The sequence below is a fragment of the Anas platyrhynchos genome, chromosome 2, assembly GCF_047663525.1.
Source record: "Anas platyrhynchos isolate ZD024472 breed Pekin duck chromosome 2, IASCAAS_PekinDuck_T2T, whole genome shotgun sequence".
NCBI lineage: Eukaryota > Metazoa > Chordata > Aves > Anseriformes > Anatidae > Anas > Anas platyrhynchos.
This window is the reverse complement of record NC_092588.1, coordinates 21,770,980-21,786,047: the sequence shown is the minus strand read 5'-3', so window position 1 is coordinate 21,786,047 and position 15,068 is coordinate 21,770,980. Positions and strand designations below refer to the sequence as shown.

General features: G+C 45.8%; 1 protein-coding gene and 1 long non-coding RNA gene across 6 annotated transcripts in view; one reads left to right on the top strand and one right to left on the bottom strand.

Moving 5' to 3' along the window:
• Positions 1-10,188, bottom strand: part of LOC101793175 (ankyrin repeat domain-containing protein 46) — a 47,762-nt gene extending 37,574 nt beyond the window's left edge. For 2 of the 4 annotated variants that reach the window (XM_072034419.1, XM_005027030.6), the window contains exons 1-4: positions 9,734-9,921; positions 9,581-9,655; positions 4,692-4,806; positions 3,595-3,659 (exon numbers count right to left, since the gene is read on the bottom strand). In XM_072034419.1, coding sequence (XP_071890520.1) covers positions 3,595-3,659; positions 4,692-4,806; positions 9,581-9,655; positions 9,734-9,799 — 321 coding nt within the window. In that variant the 5' untranslated portion in view covers positions 9,800-9,921. Of the gene's footprint in view, positions 1-3,594; positions 3,660-4,691; positions 4,807-9,377; positions 9,528-9,580; positions 9,656-9,733; positions 9,922-10,094 lie in introns of those variants that run through there. The other 2 variants (XM_072034420.1, XM_013106435.5) reach the window with 2 other exon arrangements.
• LOC106019363 (uncharacterized) lies at positions 9,984-14,634 on the top strand. 2 transcript variants are annotated; one of them, XR_011807400.1, is made up of 3 exons: positions 9,984-10,397; positions 10,522-10,625; positions 13,218-14,634. It is a non-coding gene; the product is annotated as an uncharacterized lncRNA (long non-coding RNA). The 2 variants fall into 2 exon arrangements; XR_005263306.2 differs by having other exon boundaries at positions 9,985-10,397; positions 10,848-14,634.
• The last annotated feature ends 434 nt before the right edge of the window (positions 14,635-15,068 follow it).

The following is a 15,068-nucleotide window of genomic DNA, read 5'->3' as shown; positions in this document are numbered from 1 at the left end:
CCCTCAAGTATTTAATCCCTGGCCTCGTGCTTGCTCCCAGGAAGAACTGCCTTACGCCCTTTGATAAAGGACCACGTAGGAACACTGCTTTGCCTGTTATCAGGCTGTATTTGCTCAAGTACTCAGAAACTTTCCATCTGTGTTTTTGGCAGCACCTGAATACTTTTGTTCATGCTGATGGCTGCTGCTTACCAGCAGCACAGGCTGGAAGAGGTGATCACCAGCTCCAAACCAAGGGAGGAGGTCTCAATGTTTTTCAGATGCACAATGACTGGCTGCACTCCCAGCCACATCCCGAATATATCACATTAATCCACGGATGTCCAACACGGAGATAGATCGTGCTCTCGGATGACATTCAGGGATATAGATGGCCTGCACTAAAACTGATAGGGATGTACACACCTGCTCATACTTTCTCCTGATGAAAAAAGAGCAGGAGGCAGCACAGCCACAAGGGTCTCACCTTGTTAACGTTAATGACTTCTTGCAAGAACTGTGCCTTTTGTCATTAGGTGCTGGAGACAGCAGGGTATGGGCTGAATCCGTCTCTCTGGCTTGGTCATTGTCCAAGTTTGCAGAGCCAGGACGAGGAGAGGTGAAGGGTGGCACATTATGAGTCTGGTTATTCAACTGGACTACACAGTGGTGCTGGTTAATCTTTCGGTGATGCTTGCTTTGAGCAAAGCCTCCATTTATGCAAAGCTGCTTTCACGAGCACCAGGAGCCCCATGGTCCCCTGAGGGTTCCCCCTGGCAGATGGGGCTGCTGCCAAGACAGCTAGAACATGCCTGCTACCAGGAGCACGCTGTGACAACCTATGCAACAGGTGCTGAGCAAAAACAAGGGCCTAGAAGGCAGGGTTAAACTGCATGGGCTTGTCTCTGCTAGAAAAGTTTGCCCTGCTAGACATGGCCAGGGGAATGCAGCAGGTTGGCCTGTGGTCCCCACGCAGCACTCCCACCCTGCAGAGTGCTGGTCTTGGCACACCCTTCACAACCCCATTCTAGAGCAAAACACAGGGCAAAAACCAAAAAGGCCTCAAGTTCAGCTTGATTTTTTTTTTCTCTTTGCATCTTCTATTTTAGTCAGTGACTAAATATATGTACAACAAACAGCTTCAGCTAGAGGCTGAAACCGCTAAGATGAGCCAAGAAAATGAAGCTTCTGCAAGCACTAACAGACTGAGAGGACAGCTCTAATGAAATAGAGAAGTGAAGGTGAGGAAAAGTCAGCAGTATGCTAGACTAGATCTTGCCGAAAAATCAATCTTCTTATTCTATTTAAACCGAAGCCTCGCATTATAAAAGCAGCAGTGTTTTTCCTTGCTCAATAAATAGCTGTGGGGGCAGAGAAGTCACGGACTGAGTCCCACTCCTCATCACCTGCAGCGGGGTCTCTCTGCCACTTCTCCCACATCAGCTGGCAGGCTGCTCGTAAAAGTGTGCATTAATTACATTAACTTGCTCCAGGTAGAGCCAGAGCCAGCCCACATCACCGATGGAAAGGCAGCCTGCTGTTTCATCACGTTCCTGATGTTTTATTGAATCATTGATTAATCATCCCTCTTGCAGCGTAACAAACAGAGCGGCTTTGAGGGGACTGCCTGGTTTTAGCACTCGGTAGCAGCAACACAAACTCTCACTGTGTTCACTCCTGAGGAATGCGTAGGGCACTAAGCGCTGCCTACACATCTTCAACAGCAGAGAAAGCACAGCACAGAGGTGCTTTCAAGACAAACTTCACTCTGTGTCTTTCAAAACTGTTACAGAAACTTTGTCACTCTGCCATAAAACATTTCACAAGTCCCTTAATAGACCGGTAGCTACGGGAACACGCACAACGAAGCCAGCCTGTTGAATGAGATTCCTTAATAGCCAAAATGAACACTTATTCAAACGTCTGCTGCACCAATTAAAGGCACTGCGCGCAGCTAATGACAGTGGATGCGCTCACGTCTTTCGCAAAGTTATTTGATCCTTTGATCTCTCTTAGCAGTCTGTTCTTTGCCGTAATGAAAGAACACAAAGCGCTGCTGCTATTTGTATTATGAAGCGGTAATTTGTGTAAGCACAACAATTATAAGGTGAAATTGTAAACTGACAAAGCTGGAGAACCACTGTCCTTGCCAAGCAGGAAGCTCAGATGTTGTGTACGAAAATCCATTGTACTGTGCAACAGAAATTTGGGTTAATTTTATGTCTCGAGAATGTACTGACCTGGCACTAACTTTTAAGGTATAATTCAGCGCCTACCTTGAAATCTGCTAAAATAACTGACTGCTTTTGGCAGCACAACCACCACTTGCCTTAATAAGCATGCACATAACTGTAAGTCAAATAAGTCCTGCACACAGCCTGATGGAGAGTCGCCTCCCCTCACCAGAAGTGCCTGCAGTAGAGAAAGAAACCTGGACGTAGAGCATCATTTGTGCAGGTATGTTAACAGAAATCCACAATAAAAAAAAGCCATGACAAAAAAAACCTTCTTTAGACACTGCAAATGTGCACTTCCAAAACTTACTTCTTGCCAGAATTTTGTTAGGAAGAAGTCAATTGGCATTGTTTGAGGGAAAATTGCAGGCATTCCTGACAGATCTAACTTTCTGTAGCAGGCCTGTTATCAGGCTAATCAAGACTAATTAAGACTCAACGGTAATGGCTTGGAGTTATCTTTCGGGCTGTAACAGGCACTGGATCAGAACTGAAAGGAGTGCTTCTCATGAAAGAAATTTGTAATGGGAAAGGGGCTTTTCATCCACTGTCCTGAGCACTTTGGTGCATCTGAATTTAAGAGACTGTAAATAAACTGCATCTTTTTATTTACAGAGTATATAGGGAAAATCTTTCTAGAATTCGTTAAAAATGCTTCTTCACATTTGCAGAGCCAGGTGAACACACCTAGAAGTCCTTAAGCAACCATGACTGACTTCTGATTTCACATTTACAAGAGCGAGCATTACAGCAGAGAGTACATATGCTCATAAAATTTGATGGTTATTCTCTCTTCTCCCCTCCTCCTACGCTTGTCCTCCAGCTCTCCATCCCTGCCAGAGAATCATACATGTCATGGGCCAAATTAAAGCAGATTTCAAAAGCCATCCAGGCTGCAGCAACCCGAATACACGCCAGACTGTGCCCATCACTACAGTCACAAGATAAGAGAACCTGACATTTCCACAGCAGTCATCAATATACTTATCAGTACAAAGTACTGACACAACCAAAAAGCATTTACAGTTGCAAAATCCAAGAGAGGATGTAATCCCTCTATTGAGCTCTCACAAAGGCTCTTCTGGGAACTGTTTAGAGGCAAAAAAAGATCCATCAGATACGCCACAGGACATAACAAAGCAAACAGCTCTTTCCATGTGAGAAGCAAGTTTGTACATGGACAAAACAATAGCAATGCTGCTATTATTGCCACCTAGGCTTCAGAGAGAGCACTGTCACCAGAACTCGTGGCTTTACAGGACCGATATGCTAAGAACACAAGGAAAGGCAGATAGCAAAGGAAGCCTTGAACTCAGGAGGTAGGATAATATTTCAACTCTTTCATGTAAGAAAGTATTAGGCTGAAAAGCTCAAAACTCACCAGCTGTAGCTTCCGGAAAAAGTTTATGAAGACTTCACTCTTGGTAATGTTTGCATCCAAAGTAACTGGAAAACAAGAGTCAGAGGAGAAAAAGAGGACAAACTTAGCCAAAAGAGAATAAACATGGCCATTGTCTGAAAAAAATGAGATGTATATGACATGACTGCTGATTAAACTTTATCCATCCTTTGGTTTCTGCACAGCTGTCTTTGTTAGCCTGTTGTTAAATCCCTGAGCAGCCATGAACAGTGCAAGAGATGCATGGTGCTGTTCTCCCGAAGAGGGACTACAGTCAAGTCCTTGGCCACAACTCCATTGTCATTTATGGTCAGTAACTCTAAAAGGAACCATTGAATACAAAACAGAGGGAGATTGAGAGAGAGAATCACTTCTTCACTTAGTAAGGGTTTAAAGACTAATACTGAGTTTGCTTTGGAAGTCTTGACACAGAGTATTCGATGCCAGAGGCTATAAAACCACTTTAAACTCATCCCTCACCACACACCCTTTTTGGGGGGAGTAGTCAAAATGTATATATATATATTTTTGTTTTTATTTATTTATTTTTTTAAATCTCTTGGCCTCTGTGAAACTCAGGAGATAATTCCAGTGATCCTGCAGGCCTGGTTTATAACTCAGCTCCCTACACCTGAGATTGAGTTTATCTACAAACTCTATCTTGTTGTAATTACCATGTCTGCCTGGCAGCCCTTGAAGGGAAGAGGTTTACTCAGAGCCCAGTTCCACGTTACGCTCCCACCAGTCCAAGGGCCTCTCTTCTCTTTTGCCTTTCCCTTTTTCCTCCCAGGCACAAGTTCTCACACCTGACCCTGTGCCAGCTGTGTGTGAAGCTGCACCTTTGTATTTTGAGAAAGCTGAAGAAGAAATTAAGAGGAAAAACATAACATGCTGCTGTTCTGGAGCTGGTGAAACAACAGACAGGACCAGGCTGTAACACTCAGCCCCTGCCTTTTAGGCACGTCCCTGCTCAGCTCAGTGTAGAAGGTAAAACACCCTGTGGTCACGTTTGTGGACACATCCTCAAAGTTTTAAGCCCCGTGTGTGGCAGCTGATCAGGTCATTACATGCAGGCTTACCCTTCTGAAGGTACTGCTCCAGCTGAGACCGTCTCTCATCTGCCATCGACTGGGTCATTGCCAGGTAAAACTTTGGAGGGAAAGCAGGCACAGCGCTCCCAAAAACCTGCCTCAGCTGCAAAATAGCCAAAGGAAAACTCTCCATCAGTGAAGAAGTGTTCATAGCTTCCAAGAAGCTTTTGATGCTCTGTTGTTTTGACAGGGGTTGATGCCAAGCTAGTGCAGATACCCGCTCAGCACCTCCCTGGTGGCCCTCACGGCCTATGGCAAGGGAAAATGGGGACCTTTGCCTGAGCAGACAACTGAAGACAAGCCCAGGAGAGTGATGGGTGTCTCATTTTGAGCCTTACCACTTCCTTCGGAGCTCCTGCTTGAAGTCAGAAAAGTAGCATTGTATGAACCTTATCAGCTAGGTCTGCTACACCTCATTGGCAAACACAATAAGGTTGCAGAGGTCTTCTCTTTTCAATAAGTCCGTACGGGATTTCTTTAACCTATCACAGAACTACGGGTTAAAAACTTCATTAAAAAAAAAAAAAAAAAAAAAGTTGGTGACTTCTTCTACCTCAGAGGCTTTTATTATTTTGCTAGTGAGCAGTATCTTTCACCAGATCACATAATATTGTCAATGAAACAGATAATCTTTCAGAAACACAAACTATTTGAAAGATTGACTCTTCCTCCACCTACATTAGCTGGCTAATAAGAGTATAATGTCTGTACAAAGCTACTTCATTTATAAGCAGACCTGAAAGGACTGCAAAATCACAATTACAGTATTGTAATTGGCAGCAAGTTCACATCAAGCATGCTTTTTTTTTTTTAATTTTTAATTTATTTATTGTATTTTCAAGCTAAATGACGCTAAACTCTGCTTGATGTTGAGTTTCACTTTGACAGTACCGTCAAACTTCTAATATTTTGTTTAGGCAAATTACCTCAAGACACAAAGACGCTCTGCTTACTTTCCCAATATGCACATTACTAAACACAACAAGAATCAGTTAGCCTGTCTGGAAACCTTCCTTCGCCTAAATCAAAACCATCTGGCATCCGATCAGTAAGCTGACACTCCTATAGCATGCGGAGACATTACTACTAATTAAGTTTTCAGCACCAGTATTCAGCTCAGCGGTCAGTGTCACTAAATCCTGCGAGCTGGCTTCTTCCTCCGGGCCCAGCTGCCCAAGTCTTTCACATGACTCCAGCAGCTGAAGCTTGGAGAAGAAAAAAAAAATGTTTGCTCGTGAAAAATTAGCAATACCTTCTCCCACTTGGCAGATAGAAAGAGGAGTCAGGCATACCCTCACAGCGCCACTTTCCCTACACTGGCAACACGTTGCTGTTTGAGTTCTTGATTACTAGATAGGCCTGAATTGCTCCAAGTTACACAGCACAAAAGAGTTAGATAGCAATACATGCTTTGGCTTTATGGGAAGCTAACAGTAATAGCTGCTATAGGGTGCTTTTCATCTTCAGAGTCCTTCACATATGCGATCTTCACCCAGGAGTGAAAAATATTATCTCTGTTCCACAGGCAGGCAAAGTGAGGAGACAGAGCAAGAAATTTTCCAGAAGCTAAAGAGCTGGAGCCACAGTCACTACCAGGAGGTCCTCTCTCCTCCCTCTGCGTGCAGGCCATGCCTCACCTGCAAAGCTGCACTGTCTGTTATCACCCCTCTGCACAAGCCAAGACTCTGGCCTACTTTTTTTTTTTTTTTTTTTAATAAAAAATAATAATAAAATTCATCTCAGTGCTGGCTGCTTGGCAAATTTGTTGAAATACAGTTGTGTCCTCAGGATCAGGGCTACAGAGAAGAGAAGCTTCTCCCTGCCAATTAGACCTTTTCATATGGCAAGGAGCTACAGAAACATGCCCCTGAATTCTGAAGTTTGCACAGACTCAACAGCCCAGGCTACATTTCACATGCAAGCCATCACCAACATAGAATCACTGAATCATTAAGGTTGGAAGATCACCAAGATCACCTGGTCCAACCATCTCCCTACCACCAGTGTCACCCACTGAACCATGTCCCCAAGCACCACGTCCAACCTCACCTTGAACACCCCCAGGGACGGTGACTCCACTGCCTCCCTGGGCAACCCGTCCTAAATGTCTGACTGCTCTTTCTGACAGAAATGTCTCCTCATTTCCAACCTAAACCTCCCCTGGCACAACTTGGGGCAGAGGACATCACACCTGGTGGTTCCAGGCACCAACAGCCTGCACATTGCTGCCCTGCCAGTCAGATCCTCCTCCCCCAAATCTGCTTCCCACCATTCTTCCTTAAGGCTCTGGGTTTATTTCTCCATCCTAAAGCCACCCAACACAAATTGCACGTCTAAACCCTGTGCCAGGGCGCCCTGCACACTGCAGATGTCTCTTAGCTGGACCTACTCAACCAGCCACATGCTTCCAAGTCCTCCTGCCCACAAGCTGTCCAGGGGGAGATCTCTCATTCTTCACCTTCCTTATATCTCTGGCCAAGTAACTCCTTTGCAGGCATCGTGTACGTCTCCTGCCACTGCTGTACAGCAGCAGCCTGAGCTGATCCTGCCTCACTGCCCAGTGCTGGGCACAGCCCCACTGCCAGCTCCCTACCACAGGGCAAGAAAGCCCACAGGACCACAACAAGCAGCTTGATTTTTGCTGTCCTGGGAGCCCAGGTAGGATGCTCCAGCCTTGTAGAGGAGGTATTTGTTCTTCCTCCACAACTTCCACATCAAAGAGCCACAGACAGAGCAGCTTCCCTAAGTACGACATCTTTACTCCCCTTTTTGGAAAGATTATCTTTTAAAGATGTGCTATAGTTGGTGCTGTTTCTTTTTCATCTTTCTGCAATAAATTATTCCCTCCTCAGCAGGAGGCATCATCAGTTTTAAAGTGTAATTGAATTAATCACCTCTTGCTTGGCCTAATCCCATCAGCTTGCTTTTGGGACAGGTTCTGCCTATGCTGTACGGACGAGTCCTTTCACCCAGGACCACACTCCATCATCGGTGTGCTGATGCCCAAGCCAGACAGAGCTCCAGAAACAAAACTGCTAACCCAGGAAAACAGCAACACAGACTGTAAAGCTGTCACAGATGGATTATGTACAGAGTGAGCAGGGCTCTGGGCATTGCCTTCTCAGTTATCTGATTAAATATAAAAAATAAGAAAAAATAATACACACTGTTCTAAGATTAAAAATGCTTAAAACATGTCTCAACCAAAGGTATACATGAAGATATTTAGAAGCTGTCAAGCTCTCAAAGGGACTTAGTGTCAGGTGTGCCCGATGCTGCCACTCCTGCTGAAGTCACTGGCAGAGAGCAGCTGCGCAGGTCCTGGCTTAGCAAAAGCAAACAGGAGGGAAGGCTGCCTAACAGGTATGGCATTTGTCCTGGCACAGGGAGCCTGGCCCTCCTGTTTTCCTTCCTACTGCTAGCATTTAACACCTAAGAGTTCAGACAGAGGAGGGAACAACCCTGGGTTTCCCATAACCAAATGCCTGAGCTTTTAGGATATCAGTCCTGGTTGTTCACACCTCTCTGTATACCACTCACCTCAGGCACTGTGCTTAGGGCTGTGAATCCCCTCTGGCAATAAGGCACCTCACCTTGGGGTAAGGAAATGTGGCCCAGACTCTGCGTAGCTGCACCTCCCCATTCAGCAGTGCATCCAGAGCCTCACGTGCCCTGTTATGCTGTGCCATCTACTACCGATTCCTCAACATCGCTCCCTTCAGGCAGTCCTTTTGTAGAGAGCAACTGCCCTGGGAGGCAGCAAGGAACAGGGTTTGGGAATGCCAAATACACACCCACAATATAAAAAAGGGATAGAGGGGAGGCAAAGGCACAGAAAGAGAAAAGGGACAGGTAAGGCACAACATCAGGAAAAAAGAAATATATAGGTTTCTGATTTTGTACATCCAACAGAGGCCAGAGACAAACCCTTCAGAGAAGCATTCAAGAAATATTATCAGGTATAATCATAAAGAAATCTGTCCACAAGAAAAGCTGATTTGTGTCCTGCATCCATCACAGAATTGAGGCTTTGTGTCCACTATGTGTGATCTGGTCAGGCAGCTGAATTACCCTGTCCTGGAGCTTAAGAAGTCCTGTATGTGTGTATTGTTCTACCTTAGCAGAGTATTTCAGTTAAAATAAGGAGAAAAGGACATAATGACTATAAACAAGCAACCTGACATAACTACAGTGCGGACAATTAAGGGACAGAAGTGCACTGCCAAGCCCCAAGACGAAGTGTGGCAGCTACCAACAGCAGGCTTGAACAAATTAAAAATAAAAGCTTGCTAAGGAGTTATAAAGTCCTTCATGAAGGTAAATGGTCAGTTACAGGGGACAAAGAGAAGGGGAAGATTTTGCTGAAAGCATTAATGAAGCTCAAACCTTGAGCAAGAAGTGGTAAACCTTAAAGAAAAAAAAAAAACAAACAAAAAAAAAAAACACAAAAAAAAACACAAACAAACAAAAAGCTGAAGCGGGAGGCATTGCACTTGGAGGATTTTGCCAAGGGCTGGCAAAGGCTAGAGGGATCGGGTTAGCACAGGGATGTGCTCGATGTCATGTGCTCTTTGCTCCTCCTAACAACACCAGAGGGAAAATGGAGGGGAAAGGGACTGAGGCCAAAGGGAGAAGAAACAAAACACCAGCAGAGACATCATCATGTGGACTCACCTGGAAATAACCCATGGGATCATGCAGCAACCCCTGCTGCTACCGGGGCTGCCCTTACACAGGACAGGGCCACCTCCAAGGGGTGTGTGGGAGCACTTTGGGTGGAAAGATCCCACCTTTGGGATTTCCCCAGCCACTTTTCTCAGTGGGAGCAGTGTCCGGGGAAGGAGGCTGAGGGGAAAAGGCTGAATCCCAGCCCTCACCTGCTCGTCCCAGCGGCGCAGCTGGCGGTACCGAGCCTTGCCGAGCAGGAAGCCCTCCAGGAACAGGGAGTAGAGCTGCAAGCACAGAGCTGTCAGAGCCACCACCGAGCCCCCCACCACCCATCCACACACCCACCCTGACCCCAAGCCCACCACATAGCGGCCCCCATGCCCCTCCCGCAGCTCCTCAGCAGCGGGGATGCTGAAGTGCAGCTTCATGGCCGGGGCAGGCCCTGGCTTGGCTTCAGGAGGGAGCACGAGCTGAAGAGCAGGGCTGGTGCCGCCCAGCAGGGCCTTGGGAGGGCTAAGGGTGAAGCTGGGGTGAAATTAAAGGTTAACGAGCGTGGGTAATGAGCGTGGGGCAGTGCTCACGGGGAGAGCTGCGCCCACGCCCGTCACGGGGCCTGGAAACCTGAGGCCAAAGGCGTCACAGGGTGAGAAGCAGGCTCAGCTCTGCCCTGGGACGTTTTGTCTATCGCTAATTACATTAGGGATAAAGGCAAGCTTCGCTCGCCCTATTTCCTAACTCCTCTTCTGCGAATTTCTGGTACTACTGAGGAAAAGGCACCGTCACAGCCAGGACTTTGTGCGTGAGTGGAAGCGCTCATAGCCTTACGCAAGCAGCGCTCCTGGAGACACAGAACGAGTTAATCAACACGGTGGTAACACAGCTGAAACCCTGCTCCTGCTAATTGGCACACAGTGCTTTGGTTTCACCAAAAAGCTCTCTGTAAGAGGGAAAAAAAAATATGTTTTGGAAAGGCTATGATTCATCTGATGACCTGAGGAAAACCCCTTCCCAGTGGAACAAGGTTTTGTAAGTGTTTTTCACGAAGTAGAACAAACTGTGGAAATTGTAGGGAAAATGGAGAAGAGTAAGGCAAACAGCATTGTGTAACATGTTTGATAACTCGATTTGTTTTTCTCCTTCACCTGTGCAGCCGAATCTAACCAGTCTGACAGCTTCGGGAGCACCCACACAACGCCCTCTGACAGAGCCAGCCTCGTGGATCCCAGTGTCACAGCCGCCCCGTTGGACCTGGAGGTGAGGCACCTGCACCCCAAGGATTTCAGGCAGAGTTTTCCTTCCCCTCCCTGCATGCATCCTCATTCACATCCCAAATCACTCTGGAAATCCATAGCTCTACCTAGGAGGTAAGGTAGCTGTGTAAGGAGTTGGATGGAAAGATGTAAGGTGTAGGCAGACAGAGGAAAGATTTATGCACCAGGCCATAGGCTGGTGTTTTCCCTTCTGCTGTCATTCTAGGTCAGTTGTCTCTTCCCATCTGCATGAGTTTGGTCCCTTTCTGGAAAACCACAGGAGAGGAAACCAACTTTGGTGGCAAATCTCTCTAACAGAGGCAAGAGACAGGATGAAGCAAGCTTCTGCTTACAGGTGTGACAATGCAACATGTTCAGGCCCACTTTTGATATTGACTTCAGATTTAACCTAGACTGTGTGTAATCCTTATCAATGCAATGTGACACCACCAGCTAACCTGCCCAGGGCATCTCTTTTGTTTTCTGAGTGTTCAGGCATGACATGGAGCACTTTAAACTATGCTCAGAGCTATCAAAAAGTGTGTATCTCTGGGCAGCTTGAGCCAGCTGGACTGTGACTTGATTAGGGATGTTTCTTTAGCAGGTTACGTGGGGAGCAGGAGACTATTTGGCACAGACACACTACTCTTAGTACATAATGTGCAACGAGCCCATTAGGCTGGCCAAGCTTATCACTTCCTTTTTTTTTTCTTAATGATTACATTCAATCCCAATTCAATAAGTGACAAATCTAAGAAATGTTTCAAATTATTTTATTTTTGGAAAATATTCTTTCCTTTGTTGTTGCCCAGCTCCTTGAAAGGGTGCTTTGACTGTACATGTACCTTGTGTTCTTAGTGTAGCCAAGAACATTTGTTTCAAAATTGTATTCACTGCTGCATCCTAAGGACTTGTAGCCCTGCCAGCTGCATTTTCATTTGGGTACAACTCACATCTGTCCTTATCAACCACATCCTACAGAAGGTAAGATGGACTAAAAGCTTTCCTTCATGTAGTTGTAGTGTATGGACCAATTCCCAAGTGATGGTGGTCATGCTGCTGGTGTGCTGAAGCCTCTGCCTGCCTTGTTGAGGAATTGTTTTTTTGGTGATTTTTTTTTTTTTTGATGCGTTCCTCCTTGAGGAAATCCTCAAATGAGGAAAAAACTAAAAACTGTAAAAACTGTGAGGAAGGGAGGCAGTGAGAAACAGGGCTCAGAAGAGACAGGATCCCAGGTGAAAATTGCCAGCCAGTGGGAGTAACATGTAGAAGGATTTCCTCAGTCTTGATGTGAAAAGGGAGAGGTCCTGTATCTAGACCAACTCCCTTTGCTAGCTTCTTTTTAAGTCAGCATGAACTTTGATACTCCAGCAAAGACCTGAAGCACTTTCAGCAACTCCGGTGGAAAGATCACTCACAGAAACGGAGCTTCTTGCTAAATCCCAAGTAGCATGGTCAGAACTGCTGGTGATGGAGAGCCTCGCCCCATGCCTCCAACAGCTCAGTGAATTGTGGCCCTAAGGACAGAACTCTCTGCAGGCTCCCTTAAACGCATCAGGTTGGACAATAACTCTGCAATACACCACCCTCCTCACCCCACAAATTATCCAAGTTATTCGAAGCAGAAACATGTCTATTAGATGAAGAATTCAGAAAGCCCTTTTGATAGGAGTCCTAGTCCAAACCAGTAAGTGACCATCTTTCCATGTTATGTTGTCCACAGCAATTATTAACAATGCTGCTGAGAAGGATGTGCATAGAAGTAGAAGGACTGAAGATCTCACTTGTTTAGTTTTTCAAGAGCAAGCCCATAACCAATGCGATCAGGCAACTCTAACACTGCCTGACACAGGAACATCTTGATTTCCACCACTTTGTCCTCTTAGGAGGACACGTACCCCAGCACCCAATGAAATCCAAATTTCCTGGCCTTCTCCAGAGCAGCAAAGACGATGTGTGCAATCCAAATCGCCTCTGTACCAAACCTTGGATTTAGCTGCACACAAAGACACGGCCTGCTTGGGAGGGCTGAGGGTGAATACAGCATTCATTCACTCAAATCACCATTCATTTCAAGACCAGGCTTTTGGCCGCTGCTAAATTCTGAAGTGTTTGCTGTGGGCAGAGAATGGAAGAGGGAGAAGGAACGAAGGAATGAAATACCAGAGGGTTCAGCAAAATCAGCTTAGGGCTGAGCAGTTGCAGGGCTGCGGAGGATCAGCATAAGCCTCTGAGACGTGCTAGGAGGGAATGTGTGGCAGGACGTGACTGCCTATTAGGCTGCCTTTAACCCAAGGGAAAAACAATGTTCTACCTCTGCCGAGTAAATTGACTTGTCTGTGGGGTGAATTGTTTAAATTTAACAGCAGTACTCCAATGAAACAGTGATAGGGACGCTAACAAAACATAGTTCACTATCTCTAAGACCAAAAAAAATGTAGATCAAATAGAAGACATCGATTAAATGTCTGTGATATACAGTGAGGAGTTGCCATGTAGTCAAGAGCAGGATGAAAAACCTAACAGACACAGGGTTTCATTTCCTTAAGTCTTCATAACCTCAGCAGAATTGCCTCACTATTTCCTTCTGTTACAGAAACTACCTCGTATTTCAGGCTGGTACAGATGCTGGTGCTTGACACACCCACAGAAGACTGACGCAAAGCTGAAGGAACTCCTCTTTTCCTCCTTTTTCCCTTTCCCCACATGCAAAAGGTTAAATAACTTGCACTTTCTTACAAAATACAAGAAATAGTTTGGTTTTACTCCTGCAGACTCACTGAAGTCACATTACTTCTTATCTGGGGAAACTGAGGTGGGCTCTTAAGTTTCTTGCTAGGGCCCTTAAACTGCAAATACTTTGGTCTCCAGGTCCACCTTTAACATGCAATTCTCCAACACTTGTTATGGTGTTAAGGATTTTTAATTTTTCAAACTATCTCCAAAGCTTTAATGGTTTTTATAGTTGATATCACATAAAGTTGTGCATTCAACCTCTTATCATACACGCACCTTGTTTGAACTGCTTCCCTTTGTGGGATTTACCATCCAATTTCAAAAATTATGATTTGCAGTCCCACACTGCAGCAAGACTGCAAACTAAAGGGTAACCCCGTCTGCCTCCATCAGGACAGGAGCGAACATCAGAATTGTAACACTCCTGTAGTGAAGTGGGAGGTAAAGGATCCATTTATGCCAGACCACCTCTCTGTGCTATGTTTATTTCTCAGATTCACTTAACAGGAAAAAAAAAAAATCCAGTCTGAAGTTCTCTGAACTAGTGGAAAAATAAAGTCTAACTTTTCGATTTATTTTTTTGGGGGTGTGGGGACCGGATGCACACAATGACATCAGAAAGCACGCTGTAGGGCTTTGAGATTACAGCAATAGGTCCAGAAAACACCGGCCTCCCTCCTCCGCCCCCGTAAAACGCAGCCTTCAGATAGCATTCTGCAATGAACTCACTGTAACCCCTCCTGTGACTCTGCAGAAATCATATCCTGGGAACACAGTCACTGGAACCCAGTGGGCTGCAGCGTTTAAGGACCATGCTCTCCTCCCCGGGTAGATCTTTTTAAGACAAAGATGCCAACTTCGCTACTTCCTTTCTCCCCCTGCTTTATCGCTTCTGCAGAACTGACAAAGGACACAACTGGGTAGAAAACGCCTCTCATTCTGCAAATTCGCAGTAACTACAGCCTTAAAGGTAGGGGAAAGAAAGCGGGCAGCAGCTGTAGGGTAACCCATCTGCAGATGGACAACTTCAACTATCTGTTAACTTACAGCACGAAAGAAGTTTATCAAAACCTTTTGTTAGTCCCTCCCTAGGCGGCTGATCACAAATCAACTTCTTGCAAAATTCTTGACCTCAGTAAGGTTAGAGGCAGCTCACAAACTAGTATTTTTCTTCAGTTTTGCCATGTTTGGTTATGCCATATTTGGTTACTTAGACATTTTTGGTGCACAACACACAGGCTGAACTGTAGGTCCCATCAGGCCAAATGATCATAGAATGGCCGAGTCATTTAGGTTGGGAAAGATCTCTAAGATGTGGTCCAGCCTTTAACCTAGCACTGCAAGTCCACCATTAAACCATGTCACAAAGCCCTAGAAGTTTTCTGAAGACCTCCAGGGATGGTGAGTGACAAGCACTTCCCTGGGCAGCCTGTTCCAGTACTTCACAACCCTTTCAGTGAAGAAGTTTCTCCTGACATCCATGCCAAACCTCCCCTGGTGCAACTCGAGGCCACTTCCTCTTATCACCTGGTGCCTGGGAGAAGAGACCAGCCCCCACCTCACTACAGCCTCCTTTAAGGTAATTGTAGAGTGCAATAAGGTCTTACCTGAGCCTCCTTTTCTCCAAGCTAAACAACCCCGGCTCCCTCAACAGCTCCTCATTGTACTCGCTTTCTAGACCCTTCACCAGCTTTCTTGTCCTCTGGACACG